Raw genomic sequence first — 22,777 nt, forward strand, 5'->3', positions numbered from 1 at the left:
GGGTAATACGCTTATTATTTGAGGCTATTATTTGCTGGATAAATGCCCTTTCTTTTAGGTTTCAAACAAAGCAAAATTCTACGAGTAAATATAACACTAACTCCTCCAAACTTTCGAACTCCGAAATTAATCCAAACAAAGTCATTACTGCATTCAATAACATCTCCGCCGAGGTACGCCACGAATCCCGAGCAAACACAATATGCAATTCTAATCTTTAATAACATCGATGTAATAGCTAATATTGCGTGCACTCAGAGTAAATAATCTGCATTGCATCGCTCCCGGCGATGCGCAAGTATTGGAATCGTATTGCGGTCGGATCTAGGTCGTGGGATTGAACTTAGTCTTGGAACGACAGTGGATTCAATCAAACACTCGATTCATTATGCGGGTGTAATGTTTTGAGCTGCTGAATAACAAATTGGTTTCCAACTGTAAACAATTGAAGACCGAAAATTTCTAACGCTCTAATTCACACCTTGAGTTCGGATATTCTATTGTTGGCTCGTAGGCTTAGGCAGAGAAAGCTAATCTGTGAACTATGTCAATAGCAAACAGGCAACTTAGGCAATCTATCATTGATTGTTATCGTTAAAGTTGTAGCTTTGTTGGAAAGTTTGTGTTATATTATATTTATTGCTGTATCTCATCATATTTATGCTTCAATAAATTCACCTTAGACCAAAGCGGGTGTACTTTTCACTGGCTCTGCTATCCTGACGTCCTTTGTTTTCTCTTACAAAGGAGATCTTTTAAATATTCTGTCAAAAAACGACAGTTTGCGAACGAGTTGAAGGCTCAGAGGACACACAAAGCTTCGAGGGACATTGTCTAGTAACTGCCGAATGTTTCATCAAATACACTCAGTCTCAATGTACAATGACAGGTGAAGTTTCAGCTTACAGCTATTGACAGTTACCGGCTTAAATAGAAACTCGAACATAACTCGAATAAGCGCTTGTATTCGAATATCTTTGTGGATTACTCGAGTGGCCTTTGGTGAATACGATATTAGGATGAGAGCTTTACACGTGGTAGTCTACTATAATTATCGTTTACTCGTCGTTTGAAGTAGCTCAAAGAATTTGCGTGGTTGCTATTTTACATAATTAGTGTTCGTGACTGTTCTTCTTTATTTAAATGTTTTTTGTCTAATTGTAATGAGTGTATATTAAAGATATTTTTTAACAAGACAAGGAAAATTTGTTTCACGCAATAATTACTGAATTTAACGATGACATTGCACTGCAAGTTACTATAAACCGAACCCGCCTCTTTTCAGTGTTGAACATCATACCAGTGTTTTGATCCGGACTTTCTTTTTCATAACTTGCATAAAAGCTCTTTGTCATCGCAGCCTAAAGTCTAGGCTAACGACTAGCGTTTGCAGGTAAGCGGAAGTTATTAGCGGGGTCTTTGACCTTTCCCTGGGCGGCGCGCCCGCCCAAACATTGACGAAGCCTATGTTTTAAAAACATTTAACCCTTTTAATATCGAAATGAGTTTTTTTATTTATCGTCATAGAATAAAATATTGTATGAAACTTGCATCAATCGTCGAGCATAAAAAATGCTTGCGTATCTCATCGCTTAAAAAGATTAGATCTTCAATTTATTTTACTACTATCTCATACATTTTTAACAGCGTCAAAAGCTTTTTCATCTAATAAATGAATTTGTCATTTTTTATCGCAGCTATTTTTCAAAAGTACCTTTCAAATGGTACATAAAAAGATTTAATGAGAGCAACAAATGGTTCACATTTCAAGGAAATAAACTGCTCGTCCGGAGCCCAGCAATTGCGGGTAGATTGTAGTATAATTGCCCTACGGAACCCAACGTCTCATTACAACTACACACACGATTACTAAGATTTAGTGTTCCGACAAACTAAGCACGTAGATTATTTCGTCTGTAAGTAAAGCACATCTGTAGGGCTGAGTGAGTATGTATTTATTTAAAGCAGTTTTCGTATTTTTTGGTAAAAGAAATATTAGTTTTTTTTTTTTTTAATTTAAATGGTTTAAGTAATGGTTGAAGATAAGTGCACTTAAAATTGATTTATGTTTGCGTAGATACGTCACACTGAACTTTTATTTGTAAAAATAAAAATGTATGGGCCTTTCTAGACGACTTAAACTATTACTTTAACTATTCCACAGTAACGTCATATACCTAATCATTTTAACTGTCAACCACAACTTTAATAACATAACAAGTAACAAAACTACCACAGGATACGAAACTTAATATGACGAGGTTCAACCCTAGTTTGGAGCCAGCGAACTTAGCCACTAGAGCTGCAACTCTTGGAGCCACGACGCACTAATTGACGACGTTATCGAGCTCTCCAAGTTTCGGGCTTCAGCGAACTTCGCGTTCAAATTCCAATTTTAAACTAGAAATGAGCACGATAGGCGCCGAAGTAAAGTTTTATAATAACTACCGAGTTTTATACGCCTTGAGGGTATTGTTTATTTTGTTTTTCAATTGTTTTATTTTATTCTTGTTGCTTGCTGTTTCTTGTACAGTAGACTGCACATCAGTGGTAACTGTCATGCACCTTAACTCAATAGTAATAAGTACGCTTTTCCTATAAAACTGTTACCACTGACTGTACTATGCAACTACGTAAGGCATACACCACCTTTACTGCATATTGCAGATGTTCAACAGCACAATATTATGTCAGCGAACCAATAAAGTGATATGAAGCTCGGTCCCGCTGATCCACGTAAAGGTAAGTCTTCAAGTATAATATTGACTAATGCAGCGATATGGAACTTAATGGAGCAAACATCGTCAAGCAAATAGCCTAGAGGTCCGAAATCTCAATCTTAGCAATATTATAGTAAGTACCTATAAAGGTAAAGTTAGTCTTACTTGAATAGTCCTGTAACATCAAATCGTTACCATATCCCTGTTTATCGCGAAGGCTATAAGAAACATTATGACTGTTGTTGTCAAGCCCTCCAAAAGCTTCATTAAGTTTTCAAAACTAGGGGAGTCTAATACCGTCAAATTAAGCAAATGGCCTGAAATGATAGTGCAATTACAAAGCCATGGATTTACAAGACAATTTGGGTCAAGTCATTACACTTTTAGTAAAGCCAAGTTTACCGGCCCAGTTATACCGCCAGTGACCTATGACATTAGCAAGCTTCCGAGGGTAGCTAATATCGAGGCTATCGGTACTGTTACTGGGACAAAGTATAAATGCCACTGCAGTGCCAGAAAATAACAAAAGCTTGGCAAAACAGTGGACCTTGGTATTTATTTGGCAATATATTTAATGTACTGCCTTAATATTAACGTAAGTAAAGTGCTATTAATAATGAAATGTTTGCAAATTGAATCGTTTAATTAAATGGACACACTTTTATGAATTGTGGTCAAACCTCACTAAGTGCAATTTTATGTTAGCAAAGCCCCAACAGAATGTCCCACAAAATTTTACGAAAATTGCATGCCTAGTACATCAAGCGGTAGTAACCGATACGCTATGAAATATCTACGAAATTGCTATTTCCCATTTCATTTGACGCGACACCCGATGTTCAGATGAGTGAGCAAAGTGAACCAAAATATTCGAATATGGAAAAACACGATTCAATCGATGCGGTTACAGCGGTAGCGATGCAGTTTGGGGTATCAATTAATATTTTGTACATAATAGTGGTTTACACACGGTATAATATATACAGGATATTCGAAATGGTAGGTATATGAAAGCGATTGCCTCGATCTAGTGGTAGTAGGCACAGAATTTACTCAAGACCAATCCTTTCCAGCCTAAGATAAACATGTCCTTGGTCAGTAGCGTGGGCCAGGTAATATAATGTATATGCCGGGCACGATTTCAGGTTGCGAATGAAAAATGCAGTGCGGAGCGTCGAGCCACTGAATGAGAGAACGCTGCGCATAGCGATTTTTTTTTCACAGAGCACACAGGAAAGCGGTTACGTTGCCAAACAGAAAGAAACGCTTTTCCATAAAGCGGTGGTTTTTGTTAAATATTTTTTATGTATTTTCTTTTTGGTGACAACAAGCCTGTCACACGAACCAAAGCTTTGAAATATTGATATCGAACAACTCTCTCGATAAAATCTTCTGGAGATATCGAGAGGTTATAAAATACGATAAAGATCTCGAGTACAAAAAGCTACACTTTCAAGTAACAAATGACGAGGTACGCGCCTGCTAAGTTTTCTTTTAAAACGACTTGAAAGTTCTGAAGCACGGTCGGCTCAAGTTGCGCTCTTTTATTGCTTGTTCTTAAAGAATGTTAACCAGATATCGGGCAATTCGGAAAAACTGTGACGATTTCATCCGGGCTCGGCTACTATTTGAATTTCAATGGCTGTTTGAAATTCAACGAGACTTTTATGATAATACACCTCACGGTTTAAGTTTTCCTCACCACATCCCCTTACCGGTTTCTGACTGTCCCAAAATACCTGTAACAAAATATAATCATTAGTTAGGCAAATCTTACATATAATTTTTTTAACATCATTTTGCAGGTATGGTAATGTAATAAATATGTTCAAATTGTAGTTGTTGTTATTGCTTCAGTTGCTGCAGTATATACCTACTTCATAAACGAAGTAAAACAAAGCTTAGCTGAATAAGATAAAAAAAACATAATTCACACAATACTTTAAGAAACAGGGAAAACATAAACGAATAAGACAAAAGAAAATTCACAGAAAGCGCATCTCAGCAAAGATATTCAAGAGCTATCGCGCGTGAAGAATTAAAACGGTACCAGGAAAGCATAATAAAGGAGGAAATTCAACAATAATGTTTTAATCTCAGGTATAAACTAATAGACAGTGCGCTGCGATAAGCCGGGTCTATCCAGATTACTGAGACCGCGAGTGCAGACTATCTGAATACCTGCAACGGTAAGATTGTGTTAAAGTAACATACGTATAGAACCTATGGAGAGATATGGTATGAATATACCCCGAATATCAAAATTACTGAACTATTCAAAGCATAAAATGAATACGTCCTTTTCAACTTCGAGCTAAAATATTAAATGCGACGTCTCTCAGTCATATTATTTGAGAATCTCTCAATGGTATTAAATAAAATCTAGATACTCTTTATTTCATATCACTATTTTAATAAATCTCTACAATCTCAGAATCTTCGTCGGGAAAAATTTATGCGGGGACATGAATAAATCGAAGATATGAAGGTAAGGTAGCTTATCTCAAGAGATATTGCCACTATAAAATATCTAAAGCGCGAAATACTCGGTATACGAGTACTGTTTCAGAAGATAACCAAGAAAATATTTATAAAACTATATTTATGGCTATACATGAGAGAAATAAAAGATCTAGATGGGTGGTCTCGGAGTACGATACGGCGCTACTTTTCATATCCGCTTTTTTGCGTAGGAAGTAGTTAAGGAAAGCCATTAACATTACTTATACGTAATGCCAAGGAGAATAAACACTTCACAACTGACACTTGACAAAAATATTGCATTAAGCTTGAAAGTTATTTAAAGTAAGATTCATTGTAAAACACACATATTTCCCTATCTCAGCCAAACTTATGATATAACTTTCCTAGCAAGTGATTTTATGAAAATATACTGTTACAAGTCTAAAATAGGACAATAAATATTGGGAATACGAAAGAGTGTATTTGGAACTCGTTCAAAAACTTCTATGACGGTAAAATAGATTTAGAATGCTTTGCGAAGTTCGATGTTGGGCCCACAGGTGCAAGAGTAAGTTTACGAAGCAATTTTCGCTGTAAAATTAGGAATTCATATTTTATAGAGCCGTTGCAATAGCACTGGAGGAACGATGTAATACTTGAAACATACGTAGGTATACGAGATTCATTATGTTATACCCTAATATAATATGTAATGTACTTCAAACTTTGCCACTCCATGCTCCATGCATCTTGAACCGAAGTTTCCACCAAGCGTAACCACGCTATCGATCAAGGCAAATCTGGAGCCATTCTTAATTTATTATTTTGATAAATGGAAGCCACTGAGACCGGAGATAGGATCTTCATCTTTGAAGTTTTGGAACTTGGCATCACGACCTATGAAATTACTCTTTGGATCATAGATGGCGGTTTTCTTATGCTGACGTAAGTAGATGAACTTTAGACTTTACATATCTGTGACGTCACAAGCGTTGACAGCTGACTTCTATACGCGACCGATGACACTATTGGAAGATTGCCAGTCTAATCTTCCATTGACACTTAACGTAATGATTATACTAATTACCGTACTATCTAAACATTAACATGCCCAACCTTAGGGAGCAAGGCTACGTTATCTAAATTCCTTTGAATCTATCACTAGTAGGTATACTTGTCAAAGTCATATTGATTAATGCAGCAATAAAGTAAACTTAACATATCAAATGTTGCGACATAAATGAAGATACGTGACCGAATGCATTTATTACTTCGAAGACAGTAAGATAAAGTGGTAAATTGACATCTATATAGCATCATTAGGTATGTCTGTTTGTATTTTGCTACGATAGCGGGTTTACTATTTGACAGCTTGATAAACTGAACCGAATTTATTGTTATTCATTAACTGTTTACTAACTAAACATCAGGCTAACAGAGTATAGTTTTGCAATCACAATCATGATCCAACAATTAAAACATTGGTTCACACATTTTAGTGGATGGTTTGGGGAAATGTGAAAAGTAAATAATTCACATACAGTTGATTAAAGTACAGCTCAATACCAGCTTTATTAATGGGCCAAAAGTGAAATGCAAGCAACTGCCACCATACTGATTAGTAACGGTGAAAGTAAGCGCGACACGAAACATTTACTTCTTTTTTAAACAAAACACTGTCCGATGCCCCTTTGTCTTTTGTCAAGATATAAAACTCAATTTGAGATATAATCGATTATCGACATTAGAATCGCCTGAAACGCAAATCAGAGGCTAATCTTTCTGAATACGTTGAAAATGGGACTCCCAATTACCATGATAACATCGGGGAAGACCTTTCAATGTAAATGGAGGGAAAAGATTACCTTTTTATCGAAGAGAAAAGAGAAGGATATAATGTAAATTTTGATTCTATATGTGACATAGATGGTATTAATAAGAGTGAATAATATTTGTGCTCAATGGTATTATGGACGCTTGGAAGAATGTTGCTAAACTGAGTCCGGAAGAAAAGGTGAGTAAAAAGGGAGTGCTGATATTATAAGCTCACCTCTGTATAACTCAAAATCAAAACTGGAGTAATACCACAGATTTATTAAGAACGCCAATTACTAATAATGATACTCATGAAGAGAAAGCTGTTGGCTTATCAATGAAAGCCATAAATAAAACGATTTAATAAGCATGTTTAAGTCACGACACGATCATAGCAGACTGTATGGCGCTTGTAATCCTTTTACGCATAATAAAAACAATTGAAGTCGTGTGCCGGCCGATATCAAACGGCAGGCGACTGCCAAAACCAATGACAATGGTCGCGTCCAATAGAATGACTGAATTATGCAACGCAAAGTTATTGTTTTCTTTTGCAATACTGCAACTATCGATTTGAGTGTCTAATATTTATTCAAAGGAGAAAATGTTTTGCTTGCATCCTATTGCTCCCATGTCAGTTCGTTTTCTCTGGTCAGTTTATCTAATACTGGTTAAACTTATCACCTTAATAATTCCACAAGACTAGCATTCCAGTTCCGTATTAAATCTGTTTGATAAATCCAGCCCAGCAAAGGTGAAATAGACCTTCACTTACCAACAGTTTATCGCATTATCAATATTAATAATCACTCAACCAATAAATCAGACCGACTAAAGGAACAAAACATTACCACATAATAGCGTTAAAGGCGACCTTTGCACTCTTACGATGTAAAGAGTTAAGACCTAGAAACGGGTGAATTTACGAGCATAATAAAACAAGTTCAGGCAAAAGGTGGCGTGCGCATTGATAAGCGTACTCACGGCAGACGCAGAGGCGCATTCATTAAACCCGCGCAGACCAATTTGTAGATCCACAAACGATAACACGAATAAGAAAATGTAATTTGTTGCCGTAATCTCACCTAATTAGTTAATGAAGAGAGAACTGTCAGGTTTTTACTGGCAAACATCTTGTTTTGATAAATTACTCGAACGGCTTGGCAGAGTCTCGAAGACAAAAAATGTCACGATATTAAACATCAATTCTTTTTCAGAAGATTATTTTGTCACACAAATCTCATTTCGCTTTCTGAATCATTTTCATGTTATAGTTTGCAATTCTCTAAATTAAATAGTGTCTTCATATTGAAAATGGTCTCCGTCGAAAGATTTGCCAATCGAGAATATAGTTTACCACCGCGACAAGGCCGGCAACGGTCGACAGAAAAATGAAATCCCATTTTCACAGCGAGTGCACCTGACGACGGAAAATAAAATTCTTTGCGGGTTTTACAATAAGCCGACTTATATCAGAACTGTCGTTAGATAAGAACTTTAGTAGTTGCGAATCAAATACCATGGATTTTTAGGAAATCCTCTTATCTCTGTAGCTGGAAAACGTGAAGATGGTCCGTGTGGGGACTTTTAAGCCAATGTGCATACACTATGTCAGGATAATAAATATAAGGTTTACCGAGAGACATGTTTGTTGCTGTTTTTAATTTAGTCCCAGTCTTGCGTTATGAACTGTGTCCCTAGCTTGGTATTAAAGTGTGTTTTTCGTATACTTTACTTAAGTTGTTCGCTCTAAAATTTTCTTCATTTTGGTGCAATATTAAAAACTGTACTGGACAGTGTCATGTGGCAGTTTGAGATATTAAAAAACTTAAATCACCGACGGAACCATTAGAACAGTTTCACAGGGAAAACTTTCGTGTTCGTGAAATATTTGTACATACAGCAATTACTGGTGTGCCGTGGCAGCATTAAGAGGGCGTAAAACGTTCGGTGGCACAGGTAAAGGTTGGGAATGCAGAGCATAGGCGCACGAGACCATTCATTAAGGTCGGTGCAATCCCAGCGAACTGTACATTTACTAGTGAAAAACTGCAGGGGACTCGAAATAAAACATAATTTATTTCTGCACTTCCCTGCATAGCGTTTGTTGCTACAGCAACGTTAATTTTGATAAGCATTTCTATTCATCTGACGCTTTTCATTCGTTTTGTCGACGGCATCAGATTGTAAACAAATGAGAAACGTTGTGTGAAAGATTTTAATTTTTGGACTAAAAACACATTTGGAAGTTACTACCACGGTGAAAATCTGATTGCTTTCCAACCGTACCTAATTTGAAATATGAATATTCACTCCAGTTTAGAATAGGGGTTACTTTGTTTTGAACATTATTTTGATATCAAAATCTCAATCTCATGATGTGGTACCGACACCCTTTGACAACTGTTATGACTCACTACCAGATTTCATCGTCATCTTGTCTATAACAAAACGCATTTTCTTGTACTCACAAAATATTACACCATCTTCCATCCAGTTGGTGGTGCGAAAGCGAGACTTACGCTATGCTACAGTTGAACGATCGCAAATACGCACGTAATTGCTTGAAGAGCGACCGTTTTTTCTTATTACATACAAGTTAGGTGTTATATTGATGGAAAGCTACTTGAATAAACATACTTTACATTGCGAACAAGAAATAGGAAAAGACGATAACGTAGATAAGTTATCTTTGAGCTAATTTTGACGTCAGTCACGGCTGACTTTGTGTCTTAATTAGTGTGACTTAACTTAGCAACTTTAGTTAAGTAATATACGGAGCTGTAATCTGGAAGCCTAGCGTGAGTTCTTGCAAAATTGTATCGTTAACGGAATAGTTTCGTTTCCTACAATTTAGAACCTACCTATGAGAATTTCGATCAATGCCACTATAATGGAGAAGTACCTACAGGTAATGTATATTGCGTTCGATTTTTGAGAGGATCTTTAAGGTCACAAAAACCAAAATAGCTTTGCCCTCGGCTTCTGATCTCGATTCTAACCTTTTTATTGGCTGGTTTCAAATGCCAGACAGTTGATAGACAACTCGTTTTTGAACCTGTAAAAGCCAGCATTGGTAGTAATCTATGTACCGACTTACTCTGTTCAATATTCAGGTATTCAGGGTCGGCATATAAGTACTCTTTAAAGAGGACTGTATACACCCATTATTATTAAGCCACATTAATCAAAGCATTCAACACAATCCTGTATTATCCGGATAACGAGGTGATCAAAAAAAGGTAATTTACTAAATTATTCTATTCGAATGCCTCTCAATGGCCATGTGATATGTAACTTTAAATAGACTTGGATTGGAAACTGAACGGACACGTCATTCACGCTCAGTCATCCGTTACTTGATTTACAACGTTTTAATCCTATTATGTATTTGAATACAAATCCTGATTAAATCTATGGAAATTGCCACTCGACTGTGGTCCCAAAACACTCGATTTGGACTATATCTTTTGCCTCTCCTGAATGGAGAACGGGTTGTGGCGACCCGCGAAGATAAAGCATCATTGCTTTGTTGGTATTTGCCCGGCAGCCATGACACCATTTCAGTACGGAAGTGACTCTACTTCAAGTATGAGCACCTTTTGTGTTAGTTCTAGACTTAGCATACAAAAGTAGTGTTACGTAAAATTGATGAAGAATTATTGTAATTATTAGTTAGAATTGGAAATGCATTTATTGTTTCATTTTAACTTCCATTTCCGTAGTTGTTGAATCAGATTCACCGAGTTCTGTGTATATTTAATTTTTAGTCGGAAATATTTATACGTACCTAAACTACTTTATAACTTACTTCATTTCATAAATAGCGTTATTAAAGATTTATGTAAGAAAATATGACAAAACATTAATTATTATCGTCGGTCATAGATTTTTTCTCGTTTTAAGAAACTCGGTAATTATTTATCAATTCGCCGCTCGAATGATCTTAGATTGCATGTAATGATGTCAATCCACTGTTCATTGACCGGAATCTTCTGTTCAAAGACGTTTAGTTCTAGGAATATACAATACTGAGGACGGTGGAGAAAAAAATGGAGCGTTTCAGTAAAATCTCTTCAAGAAAGTCAAGTTTTGTTGTAAGGCTTAGAATTTAATAACTTTATCCTTAGTTGCCGAAGACCAGAAGCGTAAAATATGAGCCCTCAACTTGAATTCATGTAAAAATAAAGTTCATTGTATCAGTTTATTAATAAAATAATGTAAGTACTATCTGCCTATTATTACCGGTTCATAACTAAATACTTCGCACTTCGCATTAAATCGCAGTAAATTATGTAAAACATCATTAAGTTTATAATCAAGATCAATTTCGCATAACTAGCGAGTAACTAGACAATTTCGCAGGAAGAAAGTTAATTTCACAACTATAGTTACGTTTCATAACTCAGATAATCGATATTTTATAAAATAAAAAAAAAGAATTCTGATCGTTTTTCTCGGTACAATAGAGCATAATTGGATTCAAAGAAAAAATACCTTTTTACTATAGATGCAATAGGTATTGACATTAAAAAACCATATTATAAATGCAATACTTATTAACATTTGAAAATAAAAACGTGTCAATCTATCTTCTTTTTAACACATCTAAGTACTCTTTAAACAACTGCTATATGTACTTATAAGTTTTTCTCATATAGAAATTAAATTCCGGTACAAACTCCTTTACTAGGTCACTCGAATACTATTTTTAGTCCAGTCGGGTCTAATCGATCGAGCGAATGCAGTTCCCAAAAATATACAGGAAGAAATTGAGACTACGGAAGTTTACTAAATATTTGTGCCGATTCAGAACTATTTTCATTCAAGTTTCACGTCATTATATAACAAATACCATCTTATTTGTACGTACCTATTAACATATTTGTCACTCATGTAAAATTAATGTATAAGTCCCGAATTTAATCACAAAAAAAAAACTGCAAATTGATAAAAATATGCACAAGACTTACATTTGGAACAAGAACAACCTGCTTATTCATATCACTAAAATAACTTAAAAATAAAATAAAAACTGAATATTAAATCAGATTAAAGAACACGTTCGCACATAATAGACACGATTCATGACTGTAATAATACAAGGAAACGTCGAAAATATAGCGTGCACACTTTATTATAAACATTAATATATCATTATTAAGTCATGTCAAGTTATCGCAATACAAAACACTATATTTTGTAGTATTATTTAGTGGTCATTTTGTAACTTGTTTACTTAATATTAAACTAGTAATAATATTTTAAGATTAGCACTAAACGTTTGATTGAACGATTGAGCAGTTATACCGATTCTGTCAATCTAACACGTTCAACTGTTTAACAAAAGACTGTTGCAACTTCTAGCATTTTATCCTACTCTGATGACGTCATCTTCCATGTCTATACTTCGTGATTTTTATTCATTAATCATAAGGATCATGATAATTAGTGTAGCTGTTTAATTATTAAGCTATTAATTTGCTTGTAGTACAAAACATGTTTTTTAGCAACTGTTTTTTTATCAATATCATTTTGTTCAGAATCATGAATTTATAGCCAAAACGTTCGCGGCTTCGTTTTAAAATTCATTCAGTATTTACATAAGCAAATTCCGATCGCAGTTATGTATGGTAAACATAGGTAGATAGATCCACACAATTTACACAGGTGCAAATTTTTATGCGGTGTTTACCTGATCTTTCATTCGCAGCTACTATATATTTCAAAGTTAATATACTTTATTATTCTATACCTAGAAAGAATGAAGTTTCAAACATCGCTTGAGAAAACCAGACGGTGTACAGGTGGTCTTACCAGACAGATTACCAGACAACGGACCAAAACAAAAGAAACCTACTTGAAACCTTAAATTTGCTTTTCCAAATAAACACAATTGAATTCAAAAGAAAATGCTGCTAAACAAAACTTAAAAAAAAATAATTCGAGGCTTAGAGATAGAACAAAAGGTAGTTAATTAAATAGCAAACCATTTTAAGTTAAAATTTAAATAATGAGAACTGTGTTGACTACCAATTAACATTGTATCTATGTGATTTATTGCCACAAAATCATCTCTCAGAATAGTTCTAGAAAATTTTCATTCATAACAGAGTCTCAACAGTTAATTTGCTTACTGATGATAAAAGAAAGACCAAAGAATATAAATCTTAAATGCACTCGGACATAACGTGACTTTACGTGACCAGCAAGCTAAAAACTCTATTAGACGCTCAATATTTCAACCTGACAATTCTCTCAAATATAAGGAAGCCTATTAAAACGTGCTTAGAAAATGCCAGTAGAAAAAGTATTGCAAAGTCTCATTGCATATTCTATTTGCAAACAACGCCACTGTCTCAGGGTATTACACCATCGTGAGCCGATTTATTCAGACTGCAAGACTATTACGTGGACTACAAAGTTATTAGGCGTTAGATAAACGGTGGTCATACAAATCTGAACCTAATTGCTTTGTAATAAGATTGCTGCTGAGATAGCTGATCGCATAGATAATTTGTGTGGCCTGTTGGCAATGATACAATGAGACACCTATGAGTCAGAACCGTGACTGGGGCAGACTTTACCTGCTCCTCGGGCCTCATGTCATGTAAATGTTGTGTTCTTTATCGGTCCAGTAAACTCGCCCCACTACTCGTATAAAATCTTCATTTCAAAGATAAGTGTTTTTCAAATACGACGGTTTTTGAAAAACCCTTATCTTTGATCATTGATGATGAGGCAACTGTTCAAAAGTTCAATGACAGAACCTTGCACAAAAGATAGAATACATTTTATATCAAAGGAAACCATGTAATGGACAAATTAATTTGGTTGAAAGTCTGTGCACAATGGACGAAATTCATGAAAAGAAGACTGCACTGAATGGCCCAATAAGGAGCGAAGTTTCTATCGTCTCAAACCGCAGAGATCATTTACGTCAAACTGGACGATCGAGCCGTTTTAGCGAAAGGGAAACTTCGTGAGTCATTATTGACTCACTCCTTAAAATATACAAATGAAATGGTAAATAGAAATGTTTTATGTAATTCTGCGTTTTGTAACCCCATTGTTTAGAAGTGCGTGAAAAGGAAAAAATGTGACGTATGCGACGCATAAATTTTCGAAATGTTAATTAAAATTGCGTAAACATTACAATGGTTAACACTAATTTTTATTTTTCATAATAAAGCAACATCAACGAATTAAATGTCAAACCAAAAATAAACAAAATAGAGCTTTATTATTAACTACAGCGTCAAAATAAAGCGCTTCAATCGCTCATTACAAAGCGTAACAAAGCTGGCATTATGGACTCAAATCAACACATTGATTGGCACTGCCTGCCCTGATTAGTACATTGACACCGTATTAATCGCTCCCATTCACGTGCAATGAAAGACTTGCTTTATTTATGATGCGTGGTTTCGCGTGCACGACACTGCAAAATTAGTTACTGATTTATAATTACACAATACGTATTTAAGTATACTTATAAACCATGTTGTGAATGACATTGGCAGATTAGTTGAGATTTCACTCCGAATCCAATAAAAAGCAATTTTGTGTTCTGCGGTGCGGCACAAAACTACATAGTTGGAGTTTGGACTAGAATTCTCTTGAACATTGGGTTGTTAGAAATACTTTCAGTGCTACAAATAATTATTTCGACGTAAGTAATATGCATAAAACAATGCATGCCATTCTAAAACTGTACCATTATAGAAGAATATAAAGTGCTGGTAATTGAGACTATTTCCAGTACTTAAGTCCACGCCTGTTATATTTTATGCAATGATATCATTCATATTTGCACATATTAAGATGTTATGTATGACCTTCAGGTGGACTGAAAAATTATCTCTAATGCAGACAAAAAGAGCACTTACAATGCTCTGCAAATTGCTTCCTCGGCACTGAACATCAACTGAATCATAGTTCTGATAGCCCAAATTATACATGTATTTTCATGGCATAAATACATATATGATAAGACATCATGTTTGTTAAATAATAAGGCAACTAATATTGTTATGTTATTGACTAAATCATCCTTAATTTGAATCTAATACAAAACATTACATCATCACATCTATATTTAATTCAAGTCACTGAAACCTGATACGAAACTGACCACATAGTAAATAGAACAAAGTAAGAACGATAGAAAATCAAAGAATTGATATCAGACAGCTCTTTATATCTCAGCGAATTTGCAAAACATGACACAATTGAATAACACGGTACCGTAATACACTGAATTTCAGTACAGATGTCTTAAATTCCTATCTCAGACTGAATTTCCTTGGATGCTTAACATCGACACTGAGAACGCGATAAGCATGTTGGAAAATATCCTTAGTATAGTCCGATATATTCAAATGTACCACGGCTTACATGTACTCAGCTGCACTATGGTAAGAAAATCGACTTTTCCGATCCTCGTCGTAGGAGGCTTAGGTCTTTTCTTGTAGTGAAAAAATTAAATTATAAATTTAAAAAAACCCCCGACCCAAAAAAAGTACGCAATAATTATGACAAAAGATTAAAAACGCTAAACCCTATAAAAAGCAAAAAATAACTTTTAACACTACGTAAACTAAATTTTGTCGTGTCGGGGGACCGCTCTAATTCATTACTTTAGATACGTGTTTTTTTTTAAACGAATGTTGTAATTAGGTAGGTATCATTTGATTTATGTAAGTATTTATGAAGGTAAAAAGCGGTCCCCCGACACGTCAAAATTTAGTTTACGTAGTGTTAAAAGTTATTTTTTGCTTTTTATAGGGTTTAGCGTTTTTAATCTTTTGTCATAATTATTGCGTACTTTTTTTGGGTCGGGGGTTTTTTTAAATTTATAATTTAATTTTATTTCATGCTTTTTAAAGGAGCTCCTTAATTTTTCATTCTTTCATTTAATTTATTTTATCTAAAGATGGGGTTGCTATATGCGATCTCGGCCAAAGGAAGCTGTTTAACAATCCTCATGACAAACTGGCTCTGGGAGAATTGCACAGATTGAGATAAATGTTAACCTTTGGACATTCTAGATTTTCAGCAAAAATATAAATCGGTTTATCCGTTTCATTCCGGCATTTCAGGGTTTCATCCGCCACATCCCATTTCCAGCATCAGGTTCTCGTCAATTAGAAACTTGAAGAGAACTCATCAAGACAAATTCAACGAGCCCAAACTCGATGGGTTTACTAAAAGGCAGTTCAGGGTTACGTCTCCTACCTTCGTGCCCTAACAGCAGACCAGCTCAGTGGTTCCAAAAGACATTAGTGTTTCAAATTTCAGATCCCACATATACTTGCAAGTAAACTGAGCGTGTAACATTCCTATCACATCTAGCAAACGAGCTGATGACCTTGAAGACCTGAACCGATTTCCACCAAACATAGCTAAGAACACTCCCGACTGACATACCTTTTAAACAAAAAAAACCGCGTTTCAATCGGATCATCCGTTTGGGAGCTACGATGCCACATACACACACACATACACACACACACACACACACAGACACGTCAAACTTATAACACCCCGTCGTTTTTGCGTCGGGGGTTAAAAATGAGAAATAAAATGTGGGTATAGAGGCTACTTTTCGTGTAATTTCTGTACATATTTATATTAAAAAGGTACAGAGTTTGCCTAAAAGCGGTAATACCTGGAACTACTGGACCGATTTGAAAATTATTTTGGTGCTAGAAAACCCATTTAACAAGTGAGGCTGTCTTTATACTTTAAATTCTACTTTATATCCGTTAGCAGAAGCTGGTAATCTTAAAAAATATATTATGCGCAAGTTTTATTGTTTAGTGTTATTTTATTTTCGCAAAACAAAACTGATTGGATTATATTTAGATTAATGGAACGCTACATCGCAACGGGATAAAACGCAAAAAATCGTGCTGTTGTTTTTTCCTGCTAATGAAGTATTCTTATTTATAAAAACACTATTGTTTCGATACTTTTGAGTACAATGATTTTGTATTGTTTTCCACTTGGGAAATCCTGTGCCTGACATTGTTTCGGAATTAAGTTGTACCTTGTATATTTCGAATTTAAAGTCAAGCTTTATAAAAGGAAGGTACCTACATATGTACTACAGTAATATTTTAATGTATTTATAATAGGTACTATTGTATGTTAAATAAAAATATATACACGTGTAGGAAAAAAGCTCAAAATTCAAAAATAGACAAAATGTACATTAAACTAACTAAATTAATAACTTACTCGATACCTATCACTACAAATATAAATATTGTTATCTACCGTATATTTACTCTGAGTCATAGTAATATTGGAACTGTAGTACTTAGGTATTGTATTTGAGGTATCTATCCAATACCGGAGCCCTTCAATACATGGCTTCAATTACCTTGGTGAGTCAGACCCTCACAGCTTATGTGTTACCATAGTCTGGTTCTTTACAAGTCTTCCCATTGTGTCCCTACACGACAATACCTAAAGAAATACCTACACACCCTTATAAATAGCATTCAATGCAAATAATCTTATATATTTATCTAGAAAACTATTCATAATTCCCACATAAAATTTGCTCACAATAACAAACCGATGTCATTGATTTATTTTTATTTCAATACAATACAAACAGGTTTGCATGGAAATAATCGATTTAGTTAATTTGAATGATCGAATCGTGCTGATATTTCAGGGATATTTAATGCGGTGTTTTAGTAAGAATGACGAGTTCCTAACACGTAAGAAGAATTATTAATGGTGGGACTAAAACATCGATAAGTCTTTATTTATTCATTCATTTTTAGGACAAACTTAAACGCAAATAATGTAGCAATTATTTTAACTATAATTTCATGAAAAATTAAATTAATTTTAAATGTTCTTTTTCGTACTTAAATTATAGTCATGAGTTGTTGGCTATCGACAAAAACAAGTTTTTAATTAATACGATAATTATTAGTCGTTAGTATTGTCACGAACATATTGTCTTGTCAATTTGAGCCGGCATCGGCCTTATCGACATAGTTATTTTTTATATACTTACAGCATTACTTATAAAAATCTCTAATCATCTTCTAAGCATCATTTTAACTAATCACTAATTAAAGCCTTAAGTAGTGATTAAATGTTAGTTAAGACATGCTTAAGCAACGTTTGTAAGTGAGAATTTTCTTAAACAGCCCTTAAGTGTTACTTATTATTTCATTCACGTTTATAAGTAAGGCTATTACTTCATAAGGTTCAATGTGACGTGTCTTTGAATTATTGCAAAGAAATCATGGTATAATTAAATATTTCATATTATTTGGAAAAATACATAGTAAGAATTGAATAAACTATAGGGCAAAACAAAATGTAAAAAGAATGATGTTTGACTCTTATTATTGGCACGGTATTAAAAATAACAGTAAAGTTATTTAAATCTATACTAATATTATAAAGCTGATGAGTTTGTTTGTTTGAACGCGCTAATCTCAGGAACTACTGTACAATTCTTTCGGTGTTAGATAGCCCATTTATCGAGAAAGGCTATAGGCTACTTTCTATCCGGGTTCGTGCAGAGGTTCCCACGGGATGCGGGTGAAACCGCTGGCAGAAGCTAGTCTTTTATAAAAGTGACTCTGGTATGGTACCTACTCTCTTACATGTAGTACGTACATAAACCGATGGGATTCAAATAGATATAAAAATATTTCTACCACGATTCGCGACTACTTGAACCGTACCTCAGATAGCAACTATTAAATTAATTAGTTGAATATGCAAGGTCTCATTATGCGTTGTGGTTGATTTAACTGCCAATATTAATTAACAAAGTGTTAATAGGTAGTTTGTTTACGGTCGGTCAGTTCGATAAGCAAGGTATGTTTTATGGGAACATACCTACCTAAAGTTCTATTGACGTCATTGGTATAGCTTGAACAGGGAAAAATGCTATGTGTGTACAAATATATATATTGCTGGTTCTATTTTGGTGAAGGAATATTTTAATGTTTAGTGGCTTTATGGCCTTGAAATCTGTTTATCCTTAACATTGCAATTATTAATCGTAATTATTTTGATAAATAAAATTAATAATTTTTTTCAACAGCTTGGGTAAAATACCACGAAAAAAAAATAAACGCAAACAGAAATCTTATCAGTACACCAACGAACCCAAAAATGGGGTGTTACTATACGCTCGGTACAAATAACAGCTGTTTGTTGACACCTGCGCGTGGGCAACTGTCGCTATGGCAACAATGACAGGCCATATGGCCGGAACGTTATAGAGAAAGTAAAACCACAAAGCATGTGTCGAACGGTCGGATCATGCGAATGATTGGTAGGAAGTAATACAGGAAAGATTATCACAGTAATTTTGGTTAAAGATGGAAGAAAAAGAAAATTATAAACGCATTCAAAAACCTGTATAAATATTTATTTTATCTAAGTACCTCGATCTGAATCACGCTAACGGCTATCTTGATAATATATAGTCAGTAATTGTGACCGTTGTTAATCGTGAACTCTTTTTCAAAATAAACAATCGAGTTAGTCACTGTCAGGGCTGTCACTTTATAAAAATGAGTCAACGTGACACGCCGCTGTGTCTAGTTCGAGACCCCAGAGAATTCGTAATGTTAATAAAATGTCGCTGCTTAAAGTCAAGGTCACTGTTTATTTTCTACTTTATTAACGTAGCTCCTTTATGCGGGGCCTAAAATGCTGCGCACGCACCAAAACACTAAAATAAATTACACACAAAATTACATTGAGTGCTAATGTTTTATTTGTTTCATTACCATTGGCGCAGAATGGTGAAGAAAAATATACAGAAACTGTATTTTCCTAGATCGAAAACGTGGCAGTCTAAAGTCCACTCCGTAATCCTTTTAATAAGCAAAAGTCTTCATGTCGCAGTTAACTTTCAGCCGGGTAAGCACTTGATACTTACAACATATTTTTAAACGTCATTCTTTAGTGAAAAAAAAATGTCAAGATGTCTAGCCCTTCATTGAACTGTACACAACACCATGGCAAGGTGAACGCATTACCATTCATGACATCATCGCAACGGTTGTTGTTGATAATACCAATAGACATGTTGCCGCGAAAGGATTAGAACTGTAAAGCTATGAACAGACGAGGCGTTCTTACGTTCGCGCACACAACGCGTAGTTCGTTCCGCGGACACGGCAAAAAAGTACCAGTCATTGTATAAAAAACACGCGTACTAAAAATGTTTTTTGCGCGTAACCTACGCTCAGCTTTAAGCTTTGTTCAGACTGGACTTTCAAAAGTAAGCGGGCAGACATTTTGTGTTCGCCACGAGTCACACTCGTGCTGTCATTTTATACGCGGTCTGCAGTCACTGAACTGCGTAACCAACTACGCTGCATTCTAACGCTCAGTCTGTACCTAGCTTTACACCCTTTATCAGTACCTCGTAAACTGAAAGCACGAAGGTTGCCTGACCTTGTAATACATCAGCCGTATCGTATGGCGATGAACTCGACATTTTCACTCAGTGTTTATCGATCGCACCTTAGAATATGCGTGTTAGTAATACAGTACTTTAATATAGCTAGTAAACTTTTATGACTTTATTCCGTTCTTTTTAAAATAATAATTTGGAACTACAGAATCAATTTGTTTTAATCAAGAAGGCTGGCTGGTATAACAAAACTTGGCATATGTCAACCATAGTTGGATTGAAACTAAACATAAAAAAGAATTAAACATCTTTTTTAGAAGTGTTACACTACAAAATTACATATATCGAGGAACGACTAACCTACACCAAAACTTACTATAAATAGTTTATTAATAAACTAATATCAACTGAAAGGTTGGTTATATACCTATACCACGTGCGTGAGTTACTAAAATGATATTGAAAGGAAAAGTTATGGGTGTGTTAATTTTGATTTCATTATCTAAGTTATTAAATTAATAGTTTTAATCGCTATGAGTCAGGCCTGCTGGAAAAAGAAGCAACAAAAAATTGTTTCAATATAAAAGTAGCATTTTTCAATTCTAGCACATTTGGTTGGCCTTCGTTGACAAGAATGAATTAAAACTATCAATGTAATTAGAAACTAATACTTAGGTATGTGCATTTGCACGTTTGAAGTCGCAGAAATGTCAACGCTAAGATAATTAAATGACGAAACGCAAGAAAGGCCGTTATAATCAATATTCTATCGTTAATGGCAATAAGGAAACTATGTATTATTGAGTGGTCACGTATGACTCGTTAAGAAATTTTAACAACTTTGTACCAAAATGCTGTATTGACATCATATGTATGGTAACGCTAAGTATTTCTCATTCTCTAACTAATCATGCAGCATTTAAAACAACAAAAACCTTTATTATCAACGTAATATGAATTCTTTAACAAGTTAAGAACAAGTATAGCAATAAGTATTTAATTAACAATTTCCAAGTTTCAAAATACTGTCAAGCGTTGGCATTACCTTAAGGTTGTTTACGACACTTTAAAAATGTATTGAGAATGCGATAAGTGACGGCATGTTACCCATTTTCGCAAGACTACGTACGAATAAACAAATTAAACTTTTGCATTCTTATTGCTAGAACATTGCGAAAATTGTGAACAAAAAGATACGTCATATTTTGACAGCCCTGAAGCAATCTAATTGCCAAAATCTAATGCGCGGGCGCCCTTCTTAAATTATGCGCTTGGCAGGTATTCAACGACTGCCAAACCGCTCTTAGATAAACAGACAACTCAATTTAGTCGAGTAGCACGACAAATTCTACAATCAAACAAACAAAGCTTTTGATTACAGTTCTCTATAGTTTTAATATAGAATGTCACTGATAAAATTCCGCCATTGGGGCCTTATTAAATACCAATAATTAATTATTTTTTATCTCATCAATGCCAATGCAGACTATTTCGTAATACGATATTCTGAAGCCCGAATCATGACTGTAATCAGGCGTCGATAACATTGGCGGATTTTCAAGGCTAAACGGTCGTTTTTACGCATTATTATTTACAAATATTTCACAGAAGAATATAAATAAATAAAAAGAAAATTACCTCGTCGGACAGAGGCGAGGAGAGTGGAGAATCCTTTGAGTCCCTTCTTTTAGATAAAACTCTTTCCACTAATGTGTTTAACGAAAGTCTTCTTCGCGTCGAAAACATTTTCTCACAAAAACAGTTTACAATCTACTCAAGTCTCATTGCATATTAAAGTTCCTTTGGCGCACTTTTATCAAATTTGTAGCACACTGATAAAATAATAATCACACTACCGAATTAAAACGCTCATGAAACAATGCGTTCGTTCAGACTGAATTGACAGAGGAAAATGATGACACGAAAACTGTGGCAGTAGTGTTGACGAGTATATAACACGACCGATAGCAAGTGCCTACCAGGAAAATAGGTGTGATAACGGGAACATTTGCATACACAACTTACCTAGGTCGCTTTAGATACGTTCCTATTCCAATTATTCTATTGAATAAAAGAAAACGATTTACATTTAATGCAAAAACATCTAAAGGAAACACGAAACGGACTGTGCGGATATCATGTTACGACTTAGACTGCAATTATTTTTATTAAATATACAAAAACAATAATTGCTTAGCTTTGAACATAATTGACGTCGTTCCGCTCTTCTTTCGTAAGCAAAAAACAGAACACTCAAAAAATTACTTTGTATAAATCTTGTTCGTAATAAACTTAAAACAATCTGGTACCATCTAAATACAACCGGAGTACAATCACAAACATCGTAAAAAGAAACTCCCTCATTATC

General features: G+C 34.8%; 1 protein-coding gene across 9 annotated transcripts in view; it reads right to left on the minus strand.

The window, feature by feature from the left end:
• The window catches only part of Rapgap1 (Rap GTPase activating protein 1), a 273,776-nt gene that overhangs the window by 40,323 nt on the left and 210,676 nt on the right, over window positions 1-22,777 (minus strand). Inside the window, exons 1-2 of one of the 9 annotated variants that reach the window (XM_049847627.2) lie at window positions 22,048-22,348; window positions 4,436-4,459 (exon numbers count right to left, since the gene is read on the minus strand). The exons of 7 other annotated variants lie outside the window; for them this stretch is intronic. In XM_049847627.2, the coding sequence (XP_049703584.1) occupies window positions 4,436-4,459; window positions 22,048-22,155 (132 nt within the window). In that variant the 5' untranslated portion in view covers window positions 22,156-22,348. Of the gene's footprint in view, window positions 1-4,435; window positions 4,460-22,047; window positions 22,349-22,777 lie in introns of those variants that run through there. One more of the 9 variants, XM_049847630.2, reaches the window with a different exon arrangement.

The sequence above is a fragment of the Helicoverpa armigera genome, chromosome 18 (assembly GCF_030705265.1).
Source record: "Helicoverpa armigera isolate CAAS_96S chromosome 18, ASM3070526v1, whole genome shotgun sequence".
Classification (NCBI taxonomy): Eukaryota; Metazoa; Arthropoda; class Insecta; order Lepidoptera; family Noctuidae; genus Helicoverpa; species Helicoverpa armigera.